This window comes from Aulonocara stuartgranti (genome assembly GCF_965226115.1).
Source record: "Aulonocara stuartgranti genome assembly, chromosome: 19".
NCBI classification, from domain to species: domain Eukaryota; kingdom Metazoa; phylum Chordata; class Actinopteri; order Cichliformes; family Cichlidae; genus Aulonocara; species Aulonocara stuartgranti.
In genome coordinates, this window is record NC_138955.1 from 9,138,384 (window position 1) to 9,152,424 (window position 14,041).

General features: G+C 39.8%; 1 protein-coding gene across 3 annotated transcripts in view; it reads right to left on the reverse strand.

The window, feature by feature from the left end:
- LOC309695902 (nardilysin-like) overlaps positions 1-14,005 on the reverse strand; it is a 32,461-nt gene extending 18,456 nt beyond the window's left edge. The window contains exons 1-13 of one of the 3 annotated variants that reach the window (XM_082516889.1): positions 13,930-14,005; positions 13,097-13,420; positions 12,325-12,556; positions 10,121-10,202; positions 8,780-8,933; positions 7,699-7,772; positions 7,466-7,561; positions 7,151-7,273; positions 5,277-5,334; positions 4,527-4,600; positions 3,414-3,483; positions 3,099-3,176; positions 1,905-2,025 (exon numbers count right to left, since the gene is read on the reverse strand). In XM_082516889.1, coding sequence (XP_082373015.1) covers positions 1,905-2,025; positions 3,099-3,176; positions 3,414-3,483; positions 4,527-4,600; positions 5,277-5,334; positions 7,151-7,273; positions 7,466-7,561; positions 7,699-7,772; positions 8,780-8,933; positions 10,121-10,202; positions 12,325-12,556; positions 13,097-13,299 — 1,365 coding nt within the window. In that variant the 5' untranslated portion in view covers positions 13,300-13,420; positions 13,930-14,005. The other 2 variants (XM_082516890.1, XM_082516888.1) reach the window with 2 other exon arrangements.
- Between the last annotated feature and the right edge of the window lie 36 nt (positions 14,006-14,041).

Genomic DNA, 14,041 nt, shown 5'->3' on the forward strand with positions numbered 1-14,041 from the left:
GTAGGAAGTGAAGGCCAGTCGGTTTCAGAGATTTCAGCTCACTGTGCCCTGCCTGTGGTACGTCCTCCCCCTTCCAGGAGACATGATTTATGTCTTGGTTTTGCACCAAGACAGTCCAAGGGGGGATTATCGCTTGAGGATTTATAATAGTGCACAAAGTCTACTTTCTTGGTCATGTTATCTGTGCTCCTTAGCTGTGTGCTAGCTTGCTCATCGCTATTGTTTTGAGTCAAAGGCAAGGTTGTTTCATTTCCACACAGTCCATTTACCTCCACGTTTACTTCTAAGCGATGAATTTTTGTCTCCAGTGCTGCAATCTTCTGCAGGAGGCTGTGGTAGTCATCTGTGGAGAGGGAAGGCATCTTGTTGCTAGTTAGCCTAGCGGTTAGCACCTTTCTAGGCTATCGAGGCTGCTCGGTGCCCAGACGCTGTAATCAGGCTTCAGCTGTGTCTAGGCCACAGACACACGGAGCGCTGAGGATAAGGTAACTATAAAAATGTTGCTGTTTCTGTTAAGAACACTTTAGTCCTAATGATCTATAAGTGTCCAGAAGCTATCGCAGGTAAGCTCATATGGAAAAAGGGAAAAAATCAGCATAAAAATCGGTAAAAATCAATAAAAGAAGCAAAGCATTTAGAGAGCAAAGAGATGAAGCGTCCACACTCAGAAGTGGGAGACATGTCACTGGTAATCCAATGGCAAACTGTAATTTTGATGTCAAGCTTGACACACTTTAGTGTCATCCACCTCGAGTCTGCTGATCCCTCTAATCAAGTCATTTTATTTAAAAGAACAATTTTTTAAAGACGAGAAAAAAAAGCTAATCTATATAAGCCAAAGTCCGCATAGGTATATAACCAAGTGAGTGATAAGACTTTTGAAGGTTGTAAGGTTTCCCTTTGTAGTTAAAATTCCATTGACCAACAATGTTTAAGCAGCCTTTGTAGATAAGCAGTTCATATGAAGTTCAAAAGGACTTTATCTGCTGAAAAGGAAATCTTGAAACCATTAACTATTGTTTCACAAAAGCTTTATATTGGCCTTTTCACCATTTATAATAAGCAACAAGTCAACAGGAAAGTCTTGTCTGGATATCCCTCAAAAGTAAGCTTTTGTCGCCATAGGGCAAACTAACTGAAGGTGTTCCCAGATCCAGATCATCATGATTATGCACTTAGTTACTGGCCCTTAACAAAACGATATACATACTTTAGTACACTGGTATTACATATTCCTAATTCCATTGTTAGTCTTCCCACAAAAAAAACAGAAGACTGAAAAATGTCTAAACCTAATCTGACAGCAAGGAAAAACAAAAGTCGTGTGTAGTACTTCCATTACTACCTTCTGTTGAACCTCAGTAACTGACTGGATTGTGTAGTTGATCGACTTGTTCAGGTGTACCACCAGAAATATATCACTAACTCTTACACTTCACTTCATTTCATATTATTATCCATAAAACTCTTGTGAGTTTGTCAGTGAATTGAGAGGTTATTCTGCTATTGATCCAAATAAACAATATTCTTGAGGTTGTTTAAGTATTTATACGGAAATTACCTCAGTAACGGTGAACAGGATATTTTTCCATTGCATACTTAAGAGTACGAAATGGTCCTCTTGTCAAATTATCAGGCACTGCCTTTGTGTTAAATACAAGAGTTGCCATAGCAACTGACGCACAGTGCTTCCTTGACCTTAACTGTTGTATGCCAGCTACTTCCAGTATCTTAATAATGAAGAAAACCTGACTCTTTATGATATGACAATTAATAATAAACCTTGCGTGGGAGATTGATGGTTAAACTGCTGATTAATTTAATTTGTCCAGTCCCAAGGTTTTTTTCCTTTTTATTTTGAAAGAAATGCAGAGGAAATAACAAATGTTAAGAGTTTTCTTTACCTTGTAGAAGTTTTGGAAACCCTCATCAGTTAGGGTGATGGAGATTGAAAAGATGGAGTAGGTGGTGTTTTGGTCAAAGCCAGTTTCACTGTTTCCTCCAAACAAAGCCACAGCCCAGCACCTTTGAAAATGCAACATAGAAACATAACAATAAATTACCACAAATAGGCCTTCGACTAAAGAATTACTCACTGTTGTATGCGGTAAAATGAATGAACAATAAATAGAGGGCATTCAAGACATGTCACTTGATGACTCCTGGCTGCAAACACTTCACTTTCTACTGGGTGAGTGAACAGTCACAAAAATACATGTAATATTAAATCATTCATTTGAACAGCTTACACACATTTGAGACTTGTTGGACCATAAATCAAGGTGAACACTTCAGTTGTTTAAGAGTATAAAGACATCTTTCATTCATCTGATGATGCACTTAAAGGACAAGTTTGGTTGAGAAGTCTGCTCTGTATCAGAATAGGCTACTAGGGGGAATCTAAAACCTTTCTATACTGCAGTCTTTATACTGCACTTACAAAAATGTACTATTACATGGCGTATTTCTAATGGATTTATCAATGGTAAATAATCAGCAAGAACATGGTATGATAATTTGAGGCCTCTGATCAGTAATGTTCTACAGACGGACATAGAGATCATTTCCAAATCTGACAGAGCAGGACAACATGTTCCCATTTTCAAACCCGTCTCTTGGCCCTTTTTGCTAGGATTGTCTGAATTCAATAAAAACAACCACTCCACTGCCTTTGCAGTTTGGGAATTAAGTCAAAGTACACTCAAATTTCACTGTTGTCATTTATCAACAATTGAAAGGATTATAAACACTAAATAGGAGCATTCTTTTACACTATCCAAGTGGTGCTGATGGTAAAGGGAGCATTGGATGGGCTCTTGGTAACGTGGGATGACACAAGGTTTGGTAAATCACTTCACCACTTAGCAACAAGAGGCTGAAATGCACTTGTACAGCCATATCCAGAGATGAGAACGTATGAATCACATTGTCAAGTGGGATGGCAAAGTGTATAGTATGAAGATTGGGCTCAAACACACAGGGCTGGCGCAGAGCGGGGAAAAAAGCTCATGTATACCCAGCAAATTGAAGAGCTTTTAATTGGGTTTTGGAGTGCCCTCAAATCAGAAAAACAAACAGACAGAAGCAATAACACTCACTTCTTCCTAAGCACTGAGAGGATGCTTCCTGTGCCTTCATGGCCAATCAGCCAAGAGATGTAGTGGAGAGGCTTCACTCTGACGAAAATGAAAAGTAGAAACAAAAAAACATTGATGCAATCCATCTACAATCAGGGGAAAAGCATGGTATCTTTTGACTGACCCAATTCTATATTTATATAAAGAGACATCAATGCAAATCAAATGCATGCGTGGGGAAAAAACAAAACAAAAGAATTTGATGAAATTTCTCTCAAGAGATGGAGAGCATTGTGTGACTCTATATTTGTTGTATATGTTCTGCATGGCGCTCACCTGTAGTATTTCTCCTGAGGAGGAAGAGCCCAGGTGATATTCAGTGCATGAACTTTCCCGACGGGGACAACTGTGAATGCAAACAGGTGGAGAAACACCATCAAGCACCTGAATCAAACGGACACTTGGCCTGGAGAAGTAAACCTGACATCAACAGAAAAAGCAAATGGAACCACTGATTTTTTGATTCAGAGCTCTTTCCTCTTTCTGTTACATATATTTTAAATAAAACTGCATAAAGGCAGCCTATTTTGCATGCTCTTATTTTCGTATGCTAACATTAAACTCTGCCAATTACTCCCAACTGTTCAGCCATCTAGAACACTGCGTTTCCACTATTCTTGGGTCTGTATGTCAGTGATAAATGATAACCCCATTAATGTCATCAAAATTGCTTGTCTAAGAAAGTGGATAAACTGAGCATCAGCAACAAGTCCCTGTACACAATAAAAAATATTTGTACATTCTACTCATTTTCAGTTTTAACTATGTGAAAAACTACTTTAGCAGAGTCCATGAATAAAAATATGGAGCTGGAAATGAGAACAACAAGTCCCCTTTAAAACTGCAATTTGAATCAGCTTGACAGCCTCGAGTAACTCGTCTCAGCTGACATATTACACATTCTGGTCCTCAGTGGCTCTTTTGAATACATCCGGACTCATTATAAATGTCTTATATGCATCATCACAGGGACTGAGTGAAAGCTGTTTTGGGATTAGTGTCACTTCAAGATGTGAAGTGAATTATTTCTTTGTGCTCAATAACTAGCCAGTTGGCTAATAAGCAGAGAAGCAAAGGATTTCACAGGATGTGTCCCGATCATGTCAGGGCTTCTACTGGCCCAAATGTAGAAGGCAGTAATGGATCCAATGTGCTTGTTCTAAATAAATGGTCTGAAACTGGATATGAGATTTTAAATGAGACAGTATGTTTTTATTAATGATGACAAACTACTCTGGAGACCCTGGGCTACAAGTCATTAATCTATGGAGGACCCAAAGGTCCAACTTTGAGAACCACTACTTACATAACCTGTTAGGGCTTATTTATATGTGGGAACCTGCAGTACACCAGATGTGCTTAGAGATATCCGGTAAGGTGTATCAGTACCTCTGTAGAGCTTGCTGAAAGCCGTTGTGTCAAAAGGATCCACCATATCAGAGAAATCTGGCTTGGGCAAACCACTACAAACACAAAAACAATACCATCACTTAAACAGTTCCAAGACGTAATTAAAGCGACTTCAACCCACCCTTATGTTTTAAGTAACATAGAAAACAGTTAATGGAAAAGGTTTCAAGTATAAGATTGAGGATGGATGTCTCCAATTACTGTTTACACAATCGGGGAAGTAATAGCACATTATTTCTGTCAGGCAGAGCTATAAAATCCTTTCATTCATTTAAAGCTTGATGAAAATTAATTTAGTTCATCTAAAGAAGTTAAAGTCACTTCAGGCAATTTTACAAGGATAGATGTGAGCAGGTGGAAATGTAATCCTTTAATTGAAATGAAAGCCTTAAAAACTGGAGGTTATGTGCTTTTTATGTGTGTAACAGTGACTCTGATTCACTAAAAAAAGGTTCTGCAATGACTCATAAAGCATACGGAAGCGGTGCAGCAAAAAAACACAAACATAAAAAAAAAAACACTAATTCAGCTCAGCTCCGCTTTAGGGAGAAGAGATCCCTTCCAGGTGCATCATTTTGAAGAAGAAAAAAAGCATCTGAGATGAAGAAAGCGGAGAAAGAGATGGTAAAAAGGCTTGACATTTACATTTGAGCAAAGGATATTGAGACTCAATCTATATAGCGCCAGCTTCTCAACACAGCAACTGAGAGCCTCTTCTTGAATACTCACTTGTTAGGCACCTTGCTGAAGATCTCTCTGACCCACTCCTCCAGAGTGTCCAGCTTCTCTAAAGGACGCAGTGAGTGAAGGAGGATAAATTAGAGTTTGAGTGCGTTTCAATTATTCTGGCTGAAAACAACCACTTAGATTTGGGGAGAAGTCAGTGCAGTAACGATACATACTAAAATGCTTGCTTTAAAAGAAACTATGTTACAGTGTGGCTTTACATGCTTTAATTTAATGCTAAAATGTAAATGAAAATTCACGAATTTCTGTGTTTCCAACTAAATAAGGTAGAGCCTTCTTCCTTTTTAATTATTGCTAATGCAAACAAACTAAAAGCCTACATTTAGAGCTTTTACATTATTGTATAATGAGATGCAGCTTTTGTATTTTGCATTGCAGCCTTTTTTTTACAAACATTTTAATGTATAGCATGGTTAATTTAATTGTGACAGCTTTTTCCTATGCATGTTTCAAATTACTAAATGGAAGTCAAAGTTGTTTTTCAAGACTAGAGTACATAATTTTAATTCAATAAAAAAGGAGCAATTGTTTACAATGTTCTTCTTTATTCTTTATCCCTTCTTTTGTGCCAAGTCAACAGTCAGTTCACACTGTTGCCTCACAGCAATATGGTTACTGGTTCGAATTTGCCAGCCAGCTGGGGCCTTTCTGTGCTCTCTACGCTTCTATGAGTTCTCTCCGGGTACTCTGGCTTCCTCACACAGTCCAAAGACATGCTTGTTAACTGGTGATTCTAAATTGGTTGTAGGTTTGAATTTGAGCATGGATGGTCGTCTGTTTCTCTGTGTTGGCCCTGCAACAGGCTGGCAACCTCGCCCTATGACAGCTAGGATGAGCACCAACTCCCCCGTGACTCTGAACCAGACAAGCAGTCGAGAAAATAGATGCATGGATGGACTCTTTAATGAAACATGATGTAAAAACCAGGTAGGATTGTTCAGCTGGGCTTCAAAACAGATGTTTCCCCTTGCTGATATGGAAGCTCCTAAAAACAGCTTTTTCAGGCAACACTGATCGATATTATAAGCAAAAATCCTTTGGCCTATAGGTTGAAAAAGTTTAACCGCACTCTCCGGTCAGATGCCTGAGGTTAATTTCACCTCTGAACACAACCAGAATGATTAGTGCAATGTAGTGACATCATAATGACCTAATGCACACAGGTGCAGACATATATTACTGCACCAAGCAAGTCAAAGCGCTAGAGGTGAACAAAAAATTGAAGCGAGCAAAGAGAAAAAAAGGTGCAATTTTATGAATATTATAAAACCTATATTATAAAACCTTGCAAGGAAAGGTGTTTGCAATCATCAGCAGTTTGATGCTTCATCATTTTCCAACAGAAATGATGGTTATAAATATTTCCGGTTGTTTTACTCCAATTAGCGATCTACTATAACACCTTTGCATCCCTCTACACTGGCAGAATCTTAGACAACAAAAGAGGTGCAACAAGAGTGAATTTTACTGAGGGCGAGTAAGTGTTTCATGAGGATGGCATTTCTCAGCACCAAATGTCAACACTTCATCATTTTACTTGTATGCTGTAGTTAATTAGCTGAGTGATATTTTCTGTGAAACCAAGAAAATACATTAGATACTTTGTATGTGACTTTGTTTTGAGTAATACAGCAATTCGAGCTGATTCGGGAATGATTATCTACAGTTGGCTGAACATGGATGAAGTGGATCCTCATTTGAGATAATGATCGTCTGAATTTTTGATTAATCCACAGATTGCTTTTTCAATGAATCGGTTCATTTGGTGTATGAAATTATTGAAACAAATTACATTTCTGTCAATCTACTAATCGGCTAGTTCTTGATGCATAATAAATGGGAATGATTTTCCTGACCTTTTGACTGCACAGCCAGAGTCATGTAGTGGGCAGAGTAGTATTTCTTCCAGAAGGCACGCAGCCGCTTATACACATTGATCTTCATTCTTTTGGGCTCCTGCTTCAGTGTCTCCGCATTCCCTGGTATTGTGACAAGTTAACAATCAAGTGACAAACATAATACATGACAGAGAGGAGCCCTAACACATGCAGGGATATGAGAAGGCAGGTAAACTGGTGCAGGTTTCAGCTCTTCTGTTTGTTATTGCTGAACATACCCCAAGGAGGCCCTGCGTGTATTATTTGTCCCAGCAGTTGTTTTTACTAACTCACCCCAGCAGAACTTGCCCATAGGGTGTCCAGGTTTGGCCAGACTGCCAAATAGCATCTCCTTCCTGTGGGAGTCAGATGGCTTAGCCAGCTGGTACTCTGATAGACAGACGGAGGGACACAGGAAAAGGTAAGATGGGACAAAAAAAATGCAGAAAATGCACTAAAACACTTTATATGAACCAGGATTAATTTCTCAGAATGCAGGAGTGATGCACATAGGCACCAAGACCCACCACTGTCAACAGCCTCCACTTCCCTGTCAATGGCATCCCGAATCATTAGGGGGCAGATGAAGAACTGTGCCCACCTGAGAACAACAGGACAAAGTGGTAATGTTCAGAAGCAGACAGAGCACAGATCAGACATAAACATTTAGATGTAGATGGACGCACATGACAAACAACATCCAATATATATCCAAGTGCACACCATGATCCACACTACATCTATCGGCCTCTGAGATCTGAATATATGACATCCAAGTTTCACTATTCTTACTTCATATCACTTACTTTATACATCCACACTGTTTAGATTGAACTAAACCCATAATTTAACTAAAACATGGAGCGACATCAGACATACCAGTGGTTTAAATGTAACTTTAAAGTTTGAAGTTATTACTAAAAGAGGATTTAGACATAATTTAAATTCAAACTGGCAGTGTCCAAAAGCATTTCCTTCGTCTCCTACTTCCCACTATAATTACCAGGTAAATGCGTCTCTTTGATTCACCCGTTCAGTTTATGAATTCAGCTTGCTAACTAAATTTGATATGGTTAGCTGATAACTTGCCAAACCACCCTCTGATCAAAATAAGGTCATTTCTGGCAATATTTGGACACAATGGTTTAACGGCAGTCAAAACTGCAATAGTGAGGTTTCAAAATGTAGAGTCCACAAACCCATGGATGATGTCTCGGTGGCTATTTCCACAAAGCAAAAATATTAGGACTGAAGAGTAAAAGCGAGCGCTAACAGGGAATATGCCTGTAACGTGCCACACATTTTCACAATATAATCATCAGGTCTGCTAGAACTTTCCTTTGGTAAATTATGCTCTAGCATGTTAAGTGCCTTACTGTTTGGATTAGACCATAGATTTTCCCTTATAGCCTCTATGAGTCTTTGGTTTCAGTCTAGTTACTAATTGTTAATTGTTCTAACTTGTCTCCGTTGCTTCATATGAGTTTATATTCTCCTTTTTCTTGTTTCTGTCTTGTGTTTACCTGTAAATCCTCACCACCTCGTAAGGATGACTGCTCGAAAAATAAGATAACAACCAAAAACGAAAAAGCCCAACTGACTCCTAACCTGTCAAGAGCCTCTTTGAAGTTTTTCCTCTGAATGTCAAACTGGAAGATGGTCCTCTCACAGTCCGTGGAGGCATTGTCGCTCCCACCGTGCTTCTTGAGGAAAGCATCAAAGCCGTTTTCTGATGGATACTTCTCACTGCCCATGAACACCACTAGGCGACAACGAAATCACAGTAAGGGTGAAAAGAGAGAAGGGATTACAAATCATCAAAAAAAAAAAGGAATCCAAAGAAAATAATCTATTAAAGCTACTTGCACGATGTGTCTTTTGTCGTTTTCTTATTTATGTGGACAATGAGACAAATGCAGACAATAACACATCACATTTCTGGCTCAGCTTTAATAGAATTTTGATAACTCTGTCTCAGATGAAGCCGCGTACATAACTCTAAATAGTGCCGGGAATATTTGGTGACAGCATGAGAAAAGGTTTCCTTTCAGAAAGATCATTTGGAAACAATGTTCAACAATCACAATTGGTAGAGGAGACAGATAGCAATTTCTCTGCTGACAGTAGCATCAATAGATTGGATTGCAATTCTGAAGTTATGTGGCATTTTGTGCAAGCCTAGCTTTTTTTTTTCCCCCCCAACTGAAAAATATCTTGCTTGCTTCCTCATAGTGAATGCAGTGATTTCTTGCCTTGTTCTTGTAGGTGATGTAAAGTTAATCTGCCAGCAAGGCAAGGCAGACATTAACCCACAGGCCCCAGATTTCCAGGAGCCCCAAAACCCCACGAACAGTGTAGCGTCACTTGGTTGGTAGTAAATTAATTATTTGCACCTCACATTCTAAGACTTTCCTTATGCAGGAATACATTAATTTTTGCTTATATTATGTATAGGAGTTAAAAAAAAAGGGACATTCAGTAGGAGAAAGCTGCAAATGTTCAAAAGCAACTTTGCTGGATTGTTTGCTGTTTACTGTATCTTGGGATACATTATCATGCATTCTATGTAGTAAATGGGCATTTGTAAGTGATGAGTTAGATGCATAATGCACAGAGAGCAGGCAGAAAAGTGGGTCAAATAGAGCCTGAAAACTAATTTTTTGCCCTGTGGCCCCACAGTGGGTAGATCTGGTCCCTCTGGAGATGGATATTCTGGGAAATGTCACATATTGTTAACTGATACTGAACGAGACAAAAAAGGCTAAGAGGCACACTAAATAATTAAAACAAACTACACAAGGATGCATTTAAAATTAGGATGTGTGATAGGAAACATTGAAAACATATCTGAGGATGTATCTGGGGACGGAGAAACCACTGAATTAAAGAACAATGAAAACTTTTTAAAAAAAAAGATGACAATACTTGTCTACTGGATTAATTACTCACTGTGTTCCAGAAAGTGAGCTAGGCCGGGGAGATCGCTGGGGTCACTGAAGCTGCCCACACCAACACACAACGCTGCCGCAGACTGAAACACAGGATATCGAGGCATATCTGAGTCTGGCATTGCACTTCAGGGAAAACTTGAATGATACTCTGTTTATCTTGCTGCCAAAAAAGGCCATAAAGACAGAAACCAATGTAATAAAGTATTGAGACGCAGGCAACAAAATTGTTGAGTTTGATAGTTTTATGGCCTTAGCTGACAATATCAAAAACTAATCTTATCTTTTAAATGCCAAAAGCAATATATGAAAAGAACTTTCAGGTACAGACATGTTTAAAGTAGTGTTAGCTCCTGATGCTTACTGCACTGGGGTAGTTCTGATTGATCTAATACTAGGCATTAGTGGAGACCCTCCAATCATCCACCATCTGAAACAAGCCCATATAACACCTCTGATGCATAAGGTAAGGTAAAGACGCAACAACAATGCAGAGAAAACAGAAAACCCCAACAATCACATGACCCCCTATGAGCAAGCGCTTTAGCGACAGTGGGAAGGAAAAACTCAATTTTAACAGGAAGAAACATCCAGCATAATCATGCTCAGGGTAGAGCAGCCATCTGCCATGACTGGTTGGCATGAGGGGAGGAAGACAAGACAACGACAAGCTGTAGACGAGAGCCAGAGATTAATAATAATAATAATAACTAATGATTAAATGCATAGAGGTGCATAAGCGCATATATGTATATGGCTCAGAGACCAGCCACATACGTAGTTTACTAAAAACAGAGGAATTGAGAAATCATAGGGATTTGCATGTCATAAAGGCAAATATTCATTCATCTCTCCACCTACAGACTCAAAATTTAAACTATCACAACTATTTTTTATCATTTGAGAAGGCGTGCCTTCACCAAGAAGTGAAAATACAAAGCAAAGAAACACCTCGATCATCTCCTGAAATTAAGTCAAGGATTTAACACACCCAACCTAACACAGTGCATTAACATGCTTATTCATTCCGATATTGTCGCAATTACTTATTATCAGCAGATTAGACATGCGAACCTCACATCTACAGAGATGCTGTCAACAACAACATCCAGCTAGCGTTAGTCTTGTTTTCTAAAGCTCACACTTTGATAAAGACTTTGATTACATTCTCAGTTTATTCGTCAACTGCCCCAATCCAACAAAGTTAGAGCCACTTCAAAGAAAGTTAACAGCAGCTAATAGCAGCTAACAGAGACCAACAGGAGCTTCACTGACTCATCGATTTGTATCGGACTCCTTTCACGAAGTTTTACAGCCTCCTCCAGAGTAAATAGATGTAGACACCTGGCATATTGACAGCTGAGGTAAACAGAGGACCGACACCCTATACTCACTGCAGATGAACCCCAGCAAGGGTTGTCTGTCTTACAGCGGCCACTGTAGCTAAGAGTATACACTTGAATCGGGAGTGGAAAGAAAACAAAATTCTGTAGATTGCAATCTACTGACATCTAGTGGTGAGATTTTAAACATTGTAGCTTTAAGCCAACTTTCTCGTCATTGGTTCGTATCTGCAAAAGGAGGTTTGAGGAAAGGTGGGTGGAGCTTCTGAGCGTTGAGATATCCACTCCAACTTTTATGTTATTAAAATACTTTTTAAATGTGCAATATTGCCATTGTTTTGACAGTGAGTACTGCAGGGCGTGAGCAAAGTCTTTCTACTTTAAAGCTTGTAAAAAATCAAACTTGTCTTTATTTTCTTAGAAGAGATAATGATAGAACTAAAGTGTGTTTTTTAAAGTATTTTGTTGACTCTATTTACCTATAGGGGATTTTCACAAGCTTCACTGAAGAGGTATGTGCCACACTGCTAGATCTCTTGCACCTCTTTTGCGTTACCCCACCATGGAACATTTTCTAGATCTGCCACTGATCATATATAAAAACAGCTGTCTGAAACAAAGCATTTAGTGCAGTCTCAAGCCTGAGCACATACCCTGAACTCTAAATGTTTGAAACTCTGGCTGTATTTCATCAGAGTATTAGCCACTGTACATGTTGCAGAAAATATAGAAGAGCATAAAAGATGCACCTTAAATAGTGTGTGGAGTAATGGTGTCAATTTGTTTTTTACATTATTTCAAACAGTGTAGTTTTGCAAAACATAAATAAAGTCTATATGAAATGCTCTCTTGTTTCCTGTACCTGTTTCTCTGCATTTCCTTTCTTCTTTTTCCCCTCATTGTAATCATCTTCATCATCGATGCCCTCATCTTCGTCATCTTCCTCAGACCCATCCTCTGATCCATCTTCAGATTCATCATCGTCCTCCTCCTCCTCCTCTTCTTCTTCACCTTCATCTGATTCTCCATCTTCTGTCGGTCCACTGTAATCTGAGATGAGCAGAGCTCGCAGCCCGTTTTCTAACACAATGTACCTGAGGAGAGTAAAGTCAAAGGTGAGATAACACAAGGAGAAGCACTGTGGTATCAATTGAGTTTTAGAGCCTTCACTGCTTTTTCTTAACAGCTTAACAGTTATCCCTTTGCAGATTGTATCTTATACCCTTTCAGCCCATCTTGTGCTGTGCTTTTTCACAGCAAATATTCCATCCATGCCCCACAGAGGCCTGAGGCACTGGTCTGTGCTTAAAGCATGAAATCATCCCATCAGACTACAATAATATTGCACTGATCCAGCTGGATGGGAGCCTCAATATCATTTTTGGATCTGGGTTAGTGGATCTGGGTCGTTTTGTCAGCACTTTCACAGTCATGAATGCAGAACTTTAGCAAGATGTATTTCATTACACATGAAATCCTATTAATACCTTCGAGTGAGAATAACATACATAATAGAACAGATAAATCATGCAACTTTTCCTTTCTTTAAACAGCATAATGAATTATTTAAATCCTCATGGGAATCTGGTAGGAATGCTTGACTGTGCGGTAGAAGAGTTTTTGTTTTTTTTTACCTGTACTGTTTGGGATCACTGGGTGATTTGATGATCTCTCTGTCACCGACATTATCCTCAGCTTCCCCCCCTCTTCCCGAGTCCCCGGCAGCCTGAATTTCCTCCCGGGACGCCGGCTCTGTAGCTTCTGCTGAAGCTCCCACTTGGACCGAGCCCGGAGAGTCAACCGCCGGGGCGTTTCTTGACTTGTTTGTTTGCGGCATCCTCGACAGAGATGACGAGACTCTGGCACTGCAGGCTGACAGCCAGGGGCGACCACAAACAACAGGACAAGTCGCTGTCAACGGCAATTTACTCCTTAGCGCGGCAGCACACCGTGTAAGCCTGGACAGAGCAATGATGAAGACCTGACATACGAGTGTGGGGGAGAAAAAACAAAGCTAAAGTTCAGCGCTCTGCGTCTAAAACAACACAGATTAACCAAGACTCTCGCTGTGGCGTGGGCCTATAGATGTGAAACTGACCTGTCACACACATATGGACACACACAACACCGGCTAGCCAGCGCCCACAATACAGCTATTCATACAACTGTCTGGTGGTTTCGCTCTATTCAGCTGGATGTCAGCTAAAATCCGACCCTGTCTCACCAGCCCGCAGCGAAACCTGAACCTATCATCTCACAGACCACCAAGAGCAAGTGGACATTTGAGAGGAAACACGAGTGAGAGAGGAAGGATTTAATGTTAACAAGCCGTGTCTGGTTCTGTTAGATGGTATTTGACACAAACGAAATAGAGCCGGAGTGTTTATTTTTTAATCTACTTCTACTTCTTCTTTTTTTTCTTTTTAGAAATACTTCACGAAGCCGGTCAAAAACAATGAAGCCATACCTCTCTCTGCCGACAGCAGAAGGGCCTCGGTGCCTGCGAATGTCCCCCACAGCAACAACGAGTGCTGTGATTTGTTGAGAGGAAGACGCGCTGAACTATGACGGCCGATGAT